The 17,123-nt window shown below is 35.2% G+C and overlaps 1 protein-coding gene across 5 annotated transcripts in view; it reads right to left on the reverse strand.

Annotated features, from left to right (window-relative positions):
- Positions 1-4,046: 4,046 nt before the first annotated feature.
- The window catches only part of GLRA3 (glycine receptor alpha 3), a 91,655-nt gene continuing 78,578 nt past the window's right edge, over positions 4,047-17,123 (reverse strand). For 3 of the 5 annotated variants that reach the window (XM_037389932.1, XM_037389949.1, XM_037389913.1), the window contains exons 9-10: positions 12,532-12,651; positions 4,047-8,690 (exon numbers count right to left, since the gene is read on the reverse strand). In XM_037389932.1, coding sequence (XP_037245829.1) covers positions 8,421-8,690; positions 12,532-12,651 — 390 coding nt within the window. In that variant the 3' untranslated portion in view covers positions 4,047-8,420. The remainder of the gene's footprint in view (positions 8,691-12,531; positions 12,652-17,123) is intronic. The other 2 variants (XM_037389923.1, XM_037389940.1) reach the window with 2 other exon arrangements.

Consider the following 17,123-nt stretch of genomic DNA (forward strand, 5'->3'; position numbering starts at 1 on the left):
CATCCCCCAATTCATATGAAAGGGAGCCATCTTCTGGTGTAATTTATACTTTCCTAAGAAATTATGATGCTTATTGCTATGAGAAACAAGAGATGGATGGGGATAGAAACTGGTTTTGCATATAATGCAATGAACAATAACTGAAATTTGTAAGAATTTCTAGCATCCTCTTTGAATAAGTTCAGCCACATTCTACCGATGTGTGGGCTTATTCTGATCTAATATACCTACATGAGGTTTACTCCTACCTCATGCAGTGGCAAACAAGCTGCAGTATCATGTGCTTTTAAAAACAACAGTTTGAATGTCTCCTGTACCTACTGAATATGCCTAATGAGAATAACTAAATATATCCAAAGTAACACACTGGTTTTCAAGGCAGGTCAGGTATGTTATTACTAAAATAGAGGCTAACATTTCAAGAAAAGTTTTTTTCAGTATTGTGAGGGAAAATGCAAAGTCTTGCATCCAGGAAGTAACAACCCTATGCACCAGTGTATGCTGGGGGATGATCAGCTGGAAAGCAGATGTACAGAAAAGGACATGAGGGTCCTGTGTGCACCAAGCTGAACATGAGCCAGGAATGTGCCCCCGCAGCAAAGGTGGGTAATGGTATCCTTGGCTGCATTAAGAGCATTGTCAGCAGGTCAAGGGAGGTGATCCTTACCCTTTACTCAGTACTGGTAGGACCACACCTGGAGTACGTTGTCCAGTTCTGGGGGATCTCATCATTTGTATACAAATTTTTTCGGTGATGCCCAGTGACAGGAGAAGAGGCAGTGTGCATAAACCAAAACACAGGAGTTTCCTTTTGAATATCAGGAAACACTTTACTCTGAGAGTGACTGAGCACTGGCACAGATGGCCCACAGAGGCTGTGGGGTCTCCATCTTTGGAGATACTAAAAAAAGCATTTGAACATGGTCAGTTTTCAAAAGCCATCTCAACATGGTCATGGGCAACCAGCTCTAAGAGGCTGTGCTTGAACAGGGGAGTTGGACAAGATGACATCCAGAGGTACCTTACAACCTCAACCATTCTGTGACTTTGTGAATCTGTGAAGTAATGTTGAAATATCTAATTTTTTTCAATGACAAAATATTATATAGAAAATATATATTTGTTTATTAAAGGTTTGGAGATATATTATTCAAATTTTGAAAGTTTCATTTATTCCCAAAATTAAATATTCTCTGTAATTCTTGTTTTGTGGCTGTTTTGGATTGTCATCCAGGGTTTTAAATTCCCATGCTTGTTTCTTATTCAGAAAAAAAATCTCAGATCCTGCTAGTGTATAGAGAGTAAGATACTAGAGATAAAATCCACTGCATAGACTACGTGGAATTAAATATTTATTTAATTTTAAAAATAATTAGGTGGCTATGTATGTAGACATGAAAAAGAGGATATTTGATATCTGTTTTCCCAGAATTCCATGTTGAAAAGAATGCGCAGTTTATGCAACACAATCATGTGTTGATCTCTTTAAGATCTGTTACTTCTTTTTTCTATGACTCTTGAGTCACTTTATCTGGCTGTTACTTTCTGGTTTAATTGCTTTTTGCACACCTGGTACAGTGTATTTTCAGATTTCATGCTCTTGAAACTGTGCACCTCAGCATGGAAACATTTGTTACTACTGTAGTTTCATGACTTTGTTGTGAACATACCTGAACAAGGACAGAGGTACAGTTATGCTTTGCTCTTGGGAAGACAAGATGGTATAGACTTGTTGGAGGAACCCCTGTCATAACTAGCAGGGGTCTGATCACACTGTTCTGCAGGCTTTATGACAGCATGGTTAGGATTTCTGTTCCAATTCCACTGGTGGTCCTGATATATTTCACTGTTCTTTTGATAAATTTTCATTTCATAAAGTTCAGCAACTTATGGCTTGGAGCTGAATTACTAACAACAGATAATGGAAATACTTCATTTACGAGTATAGCAGATTTTTTTGTGTTTGTATCCCATTAACATGAAAGGCAAATTGAAAGCAGTGAACTGATGTTGCTTTTTGTCATATAGGGGGCAGGGAGCACAAAGCATCTATGCTGAGACTGCTAAAGATTTCTAGCCTAAATGGCATCATGTTGACATGTGGCTATTACTGAGATGATGTATACTCTGCAAGCGTATTAACACTGTTGTAATCAGATCAGCAGAACTCAGACTGTTCCCAAAGGACTTCTTATTTGCTAACTTCACTTCAGTATTCTTGAAATCATTTTCTATCAAGGAGTACTTAGGAGGGCCCACAGATCTATAAAATTTCTATAAGGCTATTTTGCTGCAAGTGAAATTCTTTGTCTTTTGGTAATAAGATGAGCAGCAAAAAAAATATTTTGGAGTGGCTGTAATTATTTCAATAGGCATTTATAAAGATGATTTTCCCTGAGTTTTCAGAATGAACTTTTTTCAGAACTGGAGCCCATCTTCCACCTGTCCTCTGGGGAGATCTTGCTGTTCGCTCACTGTAAAGGAAGCCTTGGAGGATCATACTCCTAATTCAGTGTCTGTCACCCTCCACCATGATCTCTGAAAACACATCTTTGTACACTTCATTAAAACAGTTAAAGTGTTTTGAAGCTTAACCTGAATAATATAAAAACTGAAGGCACTCTATTCTTCTTTCTCAGGTTTTCACTCGTGAAATATTTAATGGTAATGCACCTTAACTACTGCTGAGGGTTTCATCCTTTTTTCCAATAGTGTTGATAGACTCTCCTGTGACTTTAAACCCATTGCCTAAAATACCATAAAAATAATCACACTCTTTCTGAAAAAACTTAAGTTTATTTTTCTTTGATCAAAATATCTACAATGACATGGGTGACACCATAAATTTCACATATTTTAATACTTCTGTCTGCACAGAATGTCAGTTTAAGTGCAATATGATACTGTAATACAATAAAAAGGAATTTAATCGAATCCATGCACAATACATTTATAGAGTTTTATCAAAAAGGAAGTACTTTGGGATGAAATTGCCATCAGACAGAATTCACAGGAGAATATTTTGAAAACTCACAAACAAATTATTAATACACTACCATATTTTTTTTCTTTTTTCTTGCTGTTGCCTTTAAAAAGCTGGGATCACTAACACACAAAATACTGTATATTATGTTAAATCTTTATGTCAAAAGCTTATGGCACAATTTCTTTTTATACAACTCACAATTACACATCCATGGAACATTAGTAGCTACTTTAGTCCATTTCATCTGTTAACATCACTCTGTCATACATTAAAATACAAACATAAGAAATGTTTCTTGCATATTTCACAAAAATGAAAGTGAAGAAGTGCAGTAATATTCAAGAATGTCACGGATACAGGATGAGCCAACATTCTTCTGGCATTTAACCCTCTGCTTCTAGCAATCTAACCTGCTTCTACAAGCCTTCCAAACTGATAGTATTTCAGTAACTACCGTAAGTGATGTGTGTTGCCTGAAGGCACCTTTTCCATAACCACTGCAAAATAGAATACCCATTTTATTATTAAAAAGTAGTTTGGTTTGCAAATTGTATTTTTCTTCTTAGTTGCCTCAAAAAGGAAAAAAAGTCATGATGATCTGATACTGTTCTCGCCAAATAACCATATGATTGTACAGTAAGATGTAGATAAAGATATTTTACTATTTCACAGGGGTACTGTAAGAATTAACAGCTCATTTGGCAGTTTCAAAATTTAAGGCCAAATTTTACTCTGCTGGATTAGATTAATTCCCATGGTAGCTCAAATGAGAGCAGAAGTTGCACATAAAGTGTATCTATCTTTTGCAACCAACCATCTCAGCCTGGGCTGGGAACTGTATGAATAAATTCATTTCCATCTAATATAAAATTATTGCTCAAAATTTTTTTTTAAGGTTAAGGAAGACTTTTTATCTTTCCCTATTGTTAAAAATATATGGTTTTGTACAGTTTATTAGATTCTATTTTTATCTACATTATCAACCTACAGTTCTGTTAGGGGTTATAGTACAAAGTGGAAGCAATACCTTACTCCTTAAATGTAAAGTGCACATCTAAATGACCTAAATATGTCTTCTTTCTAGTGACTAAAGAGAATCATCTCTCACATATCACAAAAGACTTTCTATGAATCAGCCTATAACAAGGTTTTGCAATAAATGCTAATAAAGAGAATCCAAAGAAAACTAATATCTGATTGAGCTGAAAAAATAATTAGATCTCATATTCTTCCTGAATTCCACTAACCTGCTTAAGTAACAATGCTTTTTGTCAAAACTCCTTGAAAGTAGAATGTGCTTTATTTTGGTGTTAAAATAGCTAAATTCTAAACAGTAAATCACTAGTATCCCTTCTTCCTTTTCTTCTCCAAGCCTCCTCTAGATGATCAGTATTACAGAGAGAAAAAAGCCAACCCTCTAAACATGAAAACCTGTTTTGTTGATATTTGAATATAGTTTTTAAAATAAAATGTATTTTGCTGTTCAGAATTTTAGCAGGAGTTTGGTACTGTGGTAGCTGGGTATATCTACTGCACCTCTAAGGGACCTTCCTTATCCTCTCTCAAGATCATGAAGGTTTGGCCTTACAAGGTTTGACATGGATTTGGCCACATCTTTCTTCGGTGCAGGAAGAAAAGACAGTCATATGAGAAGTTCCAGGCACTGCTTTGGTCCCTCTTATGCTCTGTACAGCACATGCTTTTCATCCTGTACCCTCCTGCTCAGCTCCATTAAGAATGTGGATGGTGTGCAAGTCGATTCTCTAACTGCACAGGTAGAAACTACTGTCAAAGGAGAATACATACTTTGCAGCGGTTGACATAAATTGTTTCTGCCTGTAGCTACTGCTTCCATCTGAAGAAGTGTGCCTACAGAGAGGATACGGGGGGGATGGGGGAAAGTAGTAAGGACGCCTCTTGCTTTCTTCTTTCCCCTTTATGGTGACTGTGACAGCTTTTTGGTAGCTGTGTTGTTGGAGCATTCCTCCAGATCCTAGTTTCTCTGTCTGTTTTCAATGTATTGCAATAATTTTCTACTGCCAGTATTCTGTTTTTGGAGTATAGGACTGGTCTAGAGAGACCACAGAAACATGATCCGAGCGGCACAGAGTCTTCACCTATGATGAATAATGACTTGGGGCAAAACTGTGTTAGCCTGTCACATAAGGGTTGTGCTTACAAGAAGCCTTCTTGTGTGGTTTTACTAAGTTCCTGTATTCTACAGAGCCCAGGTTCAGTGATTGTGAGGTGAGGTAGCTATCTACTTCAGCCTAATAAATGGGGTCTTTTTTAGCTGTAGGAGAAGCCCTGCTAGGTAACATATGCCTCAAGCATTATTTCCCTGATGATTATTTTTCTGCCTCCCTGCTGCCTCTTTCACAGGACAGTAGCATAAATACTGCAGTCTGATAATACTTCAGAGTATTGACTCTTGCATCTTCTTAATATTATTCCCTGCTACTTCATTATAAAGTTACAAAAGAATCATAACCCACACTGATATTAGCTGATGACAGTAGCTGTTGATTCTAGCTCTGCACAGAGGGCTGGCATGCCTGCTGGCATTTTGGGACTTTTCTGCTAGTCAGTGGTGAAGAGCAGGTGGTTTCTTATCTCAAATTACATTTCTTTCTTTACCATGTGACTTTACACTAAGTCATTTAGGAATAATCTAAATTAAATTTAAAGTTCTGCTTTCTTTTGGAAAACATGTTATTTAGTGGACAGCAGAGGCTTCTGTTACCTGGCACTTCCAGTAAAAAAAACAAACCACAAAACCATCAGTTCAGGAGAGATTGTTTCCATTACATCAAAATAGAAAATCTTTACTTACCTGGGGGCAGCAGAATCACATGCCAAATGTTATGTGCATTTAAATACATGATAATGGAACCATTTCTTTGCTTTTCCCCTCTGTTTACTCTAGTCAAAGTGAAATGTGGCACAGGGGTTATTTCCCCTCACTGAGGTAATAGGTTCATATATGAATGAAGGGTCTTGTCCTTCTTGCTTAACAAATTACACTCTTTCTGACTCCTTGTTACATTTTGCCAGTGTTACAATCCAGTTTCTCCTTTATTACTTCCAGGATTTCCTGTCTGATTCTCTCTTTGAAAGCAGAGACCTTTTCTGCCTTAAAGAGTGAAGAAAGAAATTAGGGCTAGATTTATTAATCTCTACAGTACTCAGATTTGTTAATGTTTTCAATACAAGGTAGTACTACATGTGTGAGTGCAACAGGCTATATTGAATGCCTGGGTAAGAGGCAATGTGAACCAGGTACCCAAGTGTTACAAACAAGAATAACTATGAGCTATTCTGATCTGGCCAGCATTTTTTTCATACGCTGATCCCTTCAATTAATAATTCCTTATTAAATGAAATTCAGCTACTTTAGAAGGAAAGAAGACAGATGATCCTGAAAGGTAATGTAATTTTTTGATTGCCTCTTGATTATGGATCTAGTACTTCAAACAGTCCTTACATAAAATACTGTTGACTTCACTGACGGGAGAAGCAAGTTAACATCCCTTTTCATGTGATACAGCTAATGATAACTTTAAGAAAGTTGAATATAACCCAACTGAAATGTCAGACATTAGTTCATGATAACCCCTCGCATACATGAGCACCTTCATAAGTGAACCGGATTTTTGGAGCATGCACATAAAGAAATCAACAAAAATAAGACACAGCCTCAGCAAAAAATAATGGTTTGAAATTGAGTTCATTTCAGATCATAAATAAAGCAAAACTATATAAAAATTGTTTTAAAATAAAGGAGGATCATACAGATTCTTTCCGAAACAGCTGAACAAAATCTGAGAGCTGCTATTTTAGAATCTTTCTAACTAATCCTTGGAGGAAAACAAAAACAAGCCCAACCCATCCCAAGGTTGCTGTTATAAACCTCAGTGCAGAGTTACATTGCTTCTGTTATTTCATATGCACCATGCCTTTGGCAGTGCACCAGATGTTTGCCTCCAGCTGGTTTTGCTTTTGTATACAAACTCTGAGCAACAACAAACAAAAAATAAAAATATTTTGCAATGAGAAACAGCCTCAGCTACTGGACTTAAAGCAGCCAGCATTTCTAAATGTCAGATTTCCATATCTTAGCATGTTTTTGGTTTTCAATAGAAAACACTCTTGCCTATAAGCTATGTCTTAAATGTGATCTATTGTGTTACAATTCAAAGAAGCAGCTAATATGATTTTTTTTTTTTTAATCCTAAACAGGGAAAATCTAAGACTTTTAGTAGTTGTTCTCCTGTTTGTTAGTGTGAAGTACAACAAATGTATGTAAAAGACCAGGCAGATCCTACTTCAGGTTTCTGAAGAGCTGCGTGTTTTTCCAAAGTTGTGAAGTGTTTCTTATTCACTCTTAAAGTCATATAAATATACTTCAAAGAACAAGTCAGAAAACTTGATATATTCACAAACTAAACTTCCTGTATTTTGGTAACATGTTGGAGGTAAATGTGCATAAACACAGCTGTACTTGTCCTCCAAATGTTTCGGTGAAGCGGTTGACTAGTTACTTTTAATTTTCGTCCAAGATCTCTTTCCCTTGAATCAAAATGAAGCAGTACAAGATTTTGATGTAGTTTGTCTATCTCACAAGCTGTATGAGTTTTATCAATTGAGAAAAAAAGAACCCTTCAAAAAAATATAAATGAGTGAAATATATTATGTTTCAATTATTAAATTGTATGTAATTAAAAGAAAAAATCCTTTGCACTAATCAATACTTTATAAATGTTAATGTATTTCCCATGTGATATGCAGACTATTAGGCTATAGATACCTTGTGCTGTCAGATTATTTCAACATACAGCTTCCGGGGGAACGGTAATATGAAGTACCTTAAATAAATTATATAACTTTAAATGTGTCAAATGTGCACATTGCAAAACCACAGGTACCGTCCTTAAAACAAGAAAACATCCTTAACATTGTAATCTGAAATCAAGAATCTGTCATTATCTTCTAAAATTGAAATAAAGGTTAAAAATACTAATCTATTCTGTCATACTGTGGGGTTTACCTAGGGTATTCTGGATCAATTGTTTTAATTAAAAATACACCAGAATTTAAAAAATTTCATGAACATCAAAGAATACTGTACAATTGTACCACTATGTAACAGTATGTATAAATACTTGGCAGTAAAGCTTCAGTAGAGAGTGATTTGCAATGAAAAAGTTAATACTTAGTTTGACACAGAAAGTTTGCAATAGCAGATGTATCGTCTCTGGGTGTCATTCTTCCATTCCACTGTGACTGGGCATTGCAGGCCATGCAGGATATTTCCCCCCCCCCTCCCTGAATGTATTTAACTCTCCCAATCACTCCTTTCATGTGTATTCTTAACAGAAAGCCTCCTGTTGAGCATGGCAGCCAGATCCGTATGCACTACAAGCCTTAATCTCTTTTATTGGTGAATGTCCTCATGCCTGATGATTTTGTAAATTACCCAATAAAAAATGTTGAAAATCAGAAAGGCTAATGGGAAACAAGCTCTGGATATTGTGTCTATCTTCTTGGCCCGGTCAATGAATACCTTTCTCATGTCATCAGGGCTTTTTGGTGCAGCTTGAATAGGATTATTTGGCCCCTTTGGTGTCACTCCATCTTTTGCTTGCAGACATGGGCCCATTCCATATGCTGTAAAGCTAAACTGACTTTCGCGTACGTCATCATCCTGTTGAAAAAAAGAGAGGAAAAAAAAAGAAAAAAGCAAGAAAGTGTTGGGTTTTTTTTAATTTATTATTATTTACAGAAATCTTACCAGCTTCTAAATAGCAATTATTACATCATTACCTCAGTGACTTCTTGAATCCACAGTTTATCTTAACTGGTTGAAATTTCAGCCCTATCAGTGTCTGTCAAAAATATTGCAGGTGCATTAATAAGAACAGAATTTTCCTATTTGTTTATAGTTTCTGTAATCTATTTGGAGAAAAGAGAAAGCTTAGTAAACTAGTGGTAATCAGGCACAACTTCTGACTTGGTTTAATTTTCCCGTTTACAGTAAATATCCGTAGTCTTCAACTGGGCACACTTCACACTGGTCTTTCAGAGAACAGCCATTAACTCTATATGTTACTTAACAAAATGAGATCCTGGCCTCTAGAGGTATTCATCGTACAAGTGCTAATGATGTTCACGTTGATTATATTAGTGACAATTCTGCCTATTTGGTCATGGCGTATTTGGTTAATCTTATCTTTATGCTTTATTTCTGCTGTTCCCTGTGAATGCATTAGACAAAGAAAATAGTATGTAAAGTGTCTTTCATTCATTTTATTTTAAACTAAAGACCAGATTTTTCTTCTCATTCATTCTTCTGTCAAATCAGGGGAGATTTAGCAAAGACATTCTGAGTTTAGGGAGCTATAAGAGAAAGTGGTTTTAAATCCTGTGGCACAAACAAAAGTAAGTGGTCTGAAGTGATATATATTTTCGCAGCATGTGTTTCAAAAGAATGTGGCTTCTGGCTTGACAAACATTTTGTACTCTTTACCTGGTTATAGATATTCTCAAATAATAAACGAGGTACAAATGCAGGCAAATAAATGATACACAGACTGTGAAGCCAGGGGCAGACTTGGTTCTGAAATATATCCCAGTGTATTCCTTCACTATGTATGCTACCCAAGGATAGTCAGATGATTTTGATGGCATTCACAATTTTTTAAATACTGATTTTTAAATTCAGGATTTCCTATCTTTTATGTCTAATTTAGACTAGTTGCTTTAGGATTCTAGACTTTTATGAAGTATGACAAAATACTATGTGTTTATTATTTCTTAAGTATTTTGGAAAATAATTTCCATAACACTTAAAAAAAGAATTGAGAAGCAGTCAATTTTCCTTTTGTAAGAGAAGTTTTGATATTTTGAAGGTCTTCTTCAATTAGATTAAAATAAAAGGGTAAAAAGAGTTAATTATCAAAGCAAATAAAATAATCCATATTTCAGTTCGAGTAATTCTGGAAGCATTTGTGTTTTATTTAAACCTCTTTATACAAATGTAATTTCTGAATGAACACAGTTTAAATCCAAAATTCTGAATTTTTTGATTTAAAATACCTGTGACATTTGAAAAATCTGAATTTGTTTTGGAATAGAGAATTAATTCTAAACGTATTTTAAAATCTTGATTGAGTAGTTGAAGAACCATCGTTAATTACTTTTTTAAAAAAAATCCAGTGATATTTATTGTCAATGTCAGTTGAATAAGTTATCTATGAAAGAATGCTGATCAGTTACTTAGTTTGAAGTAAACTAGTTGGCAATCAGCATGAGCATCCAAGCAGAGCTGTAGTTACCACCCAGCTTCAATAGTTTTTCATATATGCAAATTGGAAAAATGTGTAGACTAAAATAGTTCAGTGAAACTACTATACTTCAAATCTGTATTAGAATTCTCCTATAAAAACAAAAATAAAGCAAAATTAACATGAAAGAAACGGAGGAGGAAAAATCACTGACTTCAATATGGAAATGAATAACAGAAATACAAAATGATAGGTTCATTATTTGATGACGTGATAAAAAAAGATCTCATTACTGCAATAGTGTTCCTCTCCTGTCAGAAAAGGATTGGAAATAACATCTTTATAGAAGCTGTATTCCAGCAGAGCTGTAGTGTTGCATTCCAGTTAACAGAAGTTACAAATACATGGACTGTCAGAATTTACACCAAACTTGCCCTTTAAACACCTTCTATGTACACCACTATGTACAATTCAGGGTTTTTTACAATGCAGTTTTTTCACGCTTCTCCAGAAAATAATGTTTATGATTGCACAGCCTCAAAAAGATAATAAAATAATTCTTCTGAGTAGCAACTTTCAGTTGGATATGTTTTCAGGATGAGGCACTATATACTAAGACTTTACTGTCTTTGTTCTATGCTCCTGATCCCCTACAGTGGTTTTCAAGGCCATTTTTTTTTTTTGCTTTGAGAAGTCCTGAATTTAGTCTGCAAGCAGACTGCTTAGAAATATTCTCTGTTGTTGAGTGAGTGACGTGAAGGTCCTTCTAGGAGTACAGCATTTCTGCCCAGTGTGTGTTGGATGGCATGTCTGCAAGGGCAGGCAGGATGGTTGGAGCCTGCCAGTCAGACCAAAGTGCCAGGGCTAATGGGTATGCAAGAAAGGGCACCTTCCAGAGCTTTGTAACATGCCAGGTATCACCATAATTTTTTTCTGAGTTACTGGCTGAAATATCTAAAATGTGGTTCTGTAAGTTTTCCAGCAGGTTCATAATGCAGAAAAATCATTAATTTGGCCTCAGGTTCATATCTGAGTGTGCTTGTGCACATCAGGAAAGGTATAGTTACTGTTATTATTGATACTAACATTTGAGTGTGTTTCCAAAGGCATTTTTATAAAATGTCAGTGACACCCATTTGTTTTTATCAAGTGACTTGGCTACAGTCCCTCTTTTTGACTAGAAATACTTCTTACAGTGCACGTGAGTCCACAGCCATTGAAATCAACTAATGGAAGTATCCTGTATGCCCCAGCTGAGAATCTGGACTATGAATCTTCCTGGAAAAGTCCTGCATTTTGGTGGTGGTGTTTTTTTTTTTTTAAAAAAAACTAATAAGGAAGCTTGCTTTTTTTTCCTGGTCTTTTGTGTATTTGTTTAGTGCATCATCACTAAAGAAAAGAAAATGAATGAATTCTTATTGATTTTTGATAAAGCTTTTAAAATCTTATTATGAATGAATTTTAATAAGGGTTTGATATGAATGTCCTTTAATAAAGGTTTGGTATGAATGTGCTTTTCACACATGGTTTTGGAATTAAAAGTTTGAAGGTTATTCTGCATACAGCTACATAGAAATATTTTATCATTTCTATTAAAATTACTGTAATTAAAGAATGGAAATAAATATAGTTAATTTTTTTTATTTAGAAAGAATTCTTTGGAGACCTGAAGGAAATAATTTCAATTAGTTTATTTTCATATCAGTGTTGTTCCACAAAATACTTAGCTATAAAGTATTAGAAAGCTGTCAGTTTCTGTGGCCCTGACTGCTGTTGTCTGTCCATATATTTAATAATACATTTCTCTTGAGTAATATGCATAAGAGCTGAAAATATCTCCATAGTCCTTTGACTGTAGGTTGTAGTAATAGCTTGAAGACTTATTTGAAGCCTTGGCTTGGTTATTTGAACACTATTTTTTATTGTTCATTTTTGAGAGTAAAAGTGTTATTAAATTTTTGGTACTACAGACAGCTTGGTTTTAAATGCTGATGTGGTAGTAACTGATTTCTCCATGAACTGATGTCACTATTTCTTTGCAGTTCAAGAGTAAAATTTTAATACTATATTTTAATCCGATTTAAACAGATCAAAATGGATTACAAAATTAACAAGACAGGTACCTTTATTAACATTTCACGTCATCACATACAGGTAGCAATGAAGGTACATGGAGTTCACGTGGGAAGACAAAAGGACAGGGCCTCTGTTAATGATTGGATATCACGTTATGACAAATAGGACATCTTCTTCATCGTTTACCCTTAAATTTGTACTGTAGATTTGAGGCAAAGTCCCGTCTATAGGTCCTGTACATCTCAAGCCATTGCTATGCTGCAATGATTCACTGATTTCATTTCCATCAAGAACTCCCTCAAAATACTTTCATCAAAACGGATGGGTGGGTTGACCAAAAAGAAAACAAAAGAAAAGAGGTGTGATTACCATTAAAGACAATCTAGTTTGCATGTCTATTTTCCTCACTAAAGATACGTTGATCTTTAGGTTTTTGAAAATAGAATTAAAAGAGAGACTATTCCTGAAAACTAAATATATTAAAAGCTAATTTAAAATCAAAGTATTATTAAGTATATGTGCAGTTAATCTTTTTCCCTGTACAGTGTAAATGCAACTAAGAAAACGCACTGTTCATAGCTATATGTCACTATCCCTGTATGACTTCTGATTCTGCCATTTTTAACTTTTGTTTCTCAAGACTGAAAAGAGTGTAACTGTAAATGGATAATTAATATTCATTCATTCTGAAGGATATTTCCATCACATTAGTAATATAAGATTTGTGAAATAGTTTTGTTCATTGGCCAGATTTCTTTTTCTGACAGAGAAAAAGCACTACGGATCATATATGGACTACAAAATGAAGTCTTAAATTAGGGACCAAAATCCCCATGTTCTCATGATTCATAATGCGATTTGTGTAATCATAAACAAATTAGACCCTTTTTGAAAAATCTCCTATACCTTTTGTGATGCGTATTGAAAAACAGCAATGAGTAAATTGTATATTATGTAGCAATAAGTTTTCATTTATAAATGTATTTATAGCACAATCCCAGACACTTCAGAATTTTTGTCAATTCTGTGCAAATTGGATTTAGCCTCTGAAAAGAAATTTGCCTTTCAGTTATTTGGAATCATTGAAGTCCATGCTTACAACCATAAAAACGGTAGCCAGAGGGTGCAGTTATACCTAAGAATTGCCTTTGATGCTGCTGTTACTGTTTGGGAAGGGAGGCTGCAAGGGAGGATGTACTAGCTGGTCTAAGAAAGAGGCAGTGACTACTTGAAAAAGCATAAGGAAAATGGCAAGAATAGATGAGCTTTGGATGCCAAAATATCTTGATACAGCTCTGTAAATAACTACATTTTATATAACTGTACAATTTTCTATAAAACTCAGCAGCTCTTATTTTGTTTGCTACACTAATTTACTGCAGAGATTTTATCTGAGCTCAGTCAAATACTTTTTAAGAGAGAGATTTCAGTTCTGTGTTTTTAATCAGCATTGAGAAGGAATAACCCATAGTTCTGACAAAATTTCAAAAATACTCTAAACTCGGAAAAACTGTGAATTTGTTTAAGGAGATGTTTGGAGTTAAAATTGAACGTAATGATTTGGACAAAGAATCTGAAAAATAGAGGAGAGCTGGTAAGTGCAAATACAAGGTACTACATTTAGCCAGGAATAATCAACTTCACAAACATAAGATGGAAAGTGAATGGTTCTGCAGTAGTTCTGGAAAGAGACGTGTGAGTTATGGAAGGTAGCAATCTTGATATGTCATTAAAAAGGCAAATGGAAAACTGGTTTGTATAAACCTGCGAGTTATGGAGGGTAGCAATCTTGATATGTCATTAAAAAGGCAAATGGAAAACTGGTTTGGATAAACAAATGTATAACTTCCATCATGTGGTCATTTGGCTACTCTCAGCTGTTACTGGCTAGTCTTCATGTTGCAAACACAGTTTTGAGGAATTATATAGACTTACTAGGAAAATTCCCAGGGAAGGAGAATGAGAACGAGAAAAAAAAAAACCAGATTGTACCAACTGGGAATATTTAAAGAAAAGAAGACTGAATGGAAATGTGCAAATTGCTACATCAAGGAATGAAGTAGTCTGTTCTTTGTCCCACTCTAGACAAGCCATGAGAGTCCAAAAAGGGCATTAGTAAAAAAACTTTCTAAACCATTGGAATAGATTTCAGAGGAGCTTGTGGAATTTTTGTGACTGGGATGAATTAGGTATAACTGATCCTGATTTATGTCAGGAAAATGGATTCATTGACTTCCCAAGGGCATTCCAGCACTGAAATTCAATCATCTGATCATTGGCTAGGGTTTACTGGGTAAAAGTAAATAATAAATAGCTTCCCTATTGCAATTAGATATTTATTCACGCATGTTCTCTTCTGTCAATGTATACCTGAAATAAAACATTTCTAGACCCATCTATTTTTGGATTTTTGCAACACAGTCAAATCACTAGGAATTTTGCCGTACCCTTGGCAGGTAAAATGCCAGTGCCAAAAAGATCTATATTCATTGGTTGGAATTTACCTGGTAGAAAAACCTAATCCTTGTAAAATGTCCCAAGATGGCAAGCATATAGGATGAAAATGTCAAATAAGTTATCCTAACTGCTCTATTTCTCTAATCTATTTGGACATAAATACTGAATAGAATAACAGTTTTCACTTTGAAAACAAAGAGGATTTAACGTTCAAGAAAACCTCTGTAGTTTGCTTCAAATGCAGCCTTTTAACCTAACTTCTTTTCGTGTCTTATGACTTTGTGGTCAAATGAACAATTCTGTATACGTGGTAGTTTCAAAAGTCAATACAATCTAATTCCTGAGAGCCAGTGGCTGTTTGACCTAGTCCAAAGGGACAACAAACCCTTACAAAACTTTATAAACATGAGCTATAGTAACTGACTTTGAAAAAGACAAAAGAGGAAGGAAACAGAAAATTTGACTTATGATCCTAGGGTCTGCTTTTCATGTTAGAAATCATGGTGAATAAATAATAATATTTGTGGTAAAGAAGGCTAGATATTAACCGTATCTATTCTTATATAGCTATAACTATAGCTTCCTTTAATCCATAAGACATCATTTATTATTTATATACCAGAGGGTTTAGGATGTGATCCATTTTTTTTTTAAGAGGTAAAATCTCTATGCCATAATGTTTCAAGTTCTTATATATTTATTGGGCAGGGAATTGTTTAATAAAACAATGAGAAAAAGAGAAGCAATTAGCTGAGCTGTCTCTAGAGCTTGAGAAGGTGTGTTCTTAAAGATTAGCTCGGGCCAGGAGCTCTAGCTCTACACAGAATTGGAATCACTCAAGAAACGTTCAGTTAAATTAATCTTTTTAGAAATATTTCTCAAAATCATAACCTTGCATAGGAACAAAGCATTTTTTGGCAGATTTAGGCTGAGAAACCTGTCTCATGATGAAACATACAGATACAGGCAGGAAGGGAAAGCCATATACCGTCCAAATATAGTTAATATGCTCACTTGAGTTTTATTAAAAAAGCATGGAAACGCATGCCTTCATCCTTCAGAATCTAAGGGGAGTACTTGATATTGTACTATAGACCCTGCATTCTCTAAATCTAATCCTCTAATTTTATGAGTACCTAGCAAGCAACCTACCTGAAACTAGAAGACTGTCTAATGAAGTGTCAAATTAGAATAAGGACTTTTAAGTGTGTATTCAAAAATACCATGATGTGAAGCACTCATCCAGCAAAACACTTAAGTCAATGAGACTATTCATGTGCATACTTGTTAGGCGGTCTTCTCTTAGAAGTGCTTTGTATATTGTGGAGCTGTCCTCACATACCTCTAAGGTGAAATTTGATTGATTTTGATTGCTGAAGGTGTGTCTTTGGTGAGCTTGAAGTCTTGCTAAGAGGGGGCTGGAAAAAGATTTGGTTTGATTATGAGGAAAGAGGGTAACGCTACTACCTGCCAATTTCTAAGCCCTGTGATTATAATAATGAATGTGTACTTAAGGAAGTGAAAAGGTGTCACTATAGTTGAATGCGGTAAATTTGCCTGAGATCCAGAAGACACTAAAATACATGGTGAAAAAAATAATGGACTGAAGTATAGTCACATATCACTCACCAGAGCTGTTTGTATTCGACACATGACGCATTCGTGGTGGCTCACCTGCCCCCTGTCCTGCAGTCCATCTCTGCCTATCCCATTCCCACCATTCCAAACCTTTAAGCAGCTTTCAGAGAGCTGCCATATTTCAAAAACAAACACCCTGTCACAAAAGTGCTACTTTCCTCTTGTGTGTCTCAGAAAGCATTTTTTCTGCTACTGTCAGTGAAAAGAAAAAAACACATTTTTCACAGGTACAAATGTTGAAAGCAAGTACATGCAGTCTGAATCATCCTCTAGGCTACAGTACATTAGTTTCTCTCTGAAGCTGAATTAGTTTAGAACTCGACACACAGGAATGTCTGAAAATATCGTCATTTGAGTGTCCAGCCTGTCTTTTAACATGGAGTCTTGCTAGCAGAGACTGCTTAGGTAGGCCTTACAGCATGACAGGTTTTCAATATCTTCTAACTAAAAGCGAAACAACCTGTAAAATATCTTCTTGTGATGTAAGTAGTAAATTGAGGTAAGTCTTCAGGAACAAAAGATGGCTGAAATGAGTTATATTGCTACAGACTTTCATCCACAGTAATATTCTAGATAGTGACTGAAAGCCAGTAGAAAGGCTCGGAGTGACATCAGTGGTGGGTACTCATTTAATGAGTAATTTGGAGATGTATTTATTCTTTGAAAAATCAGAAGTAGGAGTT

Source organism: Falco rusticolus, chromosome 1 (genome assembly GCF_015220075.1).
Source record: "Falco rusticolus isolate bFalRus1 chromosome 1, bFalRus1.pri, whole genome shotgun sequence".
In the NCBI taxonomy this organism is placed as follows: Eukaryota; Metazoa; Chordata; class Aves; order Falconiformes; family Falconidae; genus Falco; species Falco rusticolus.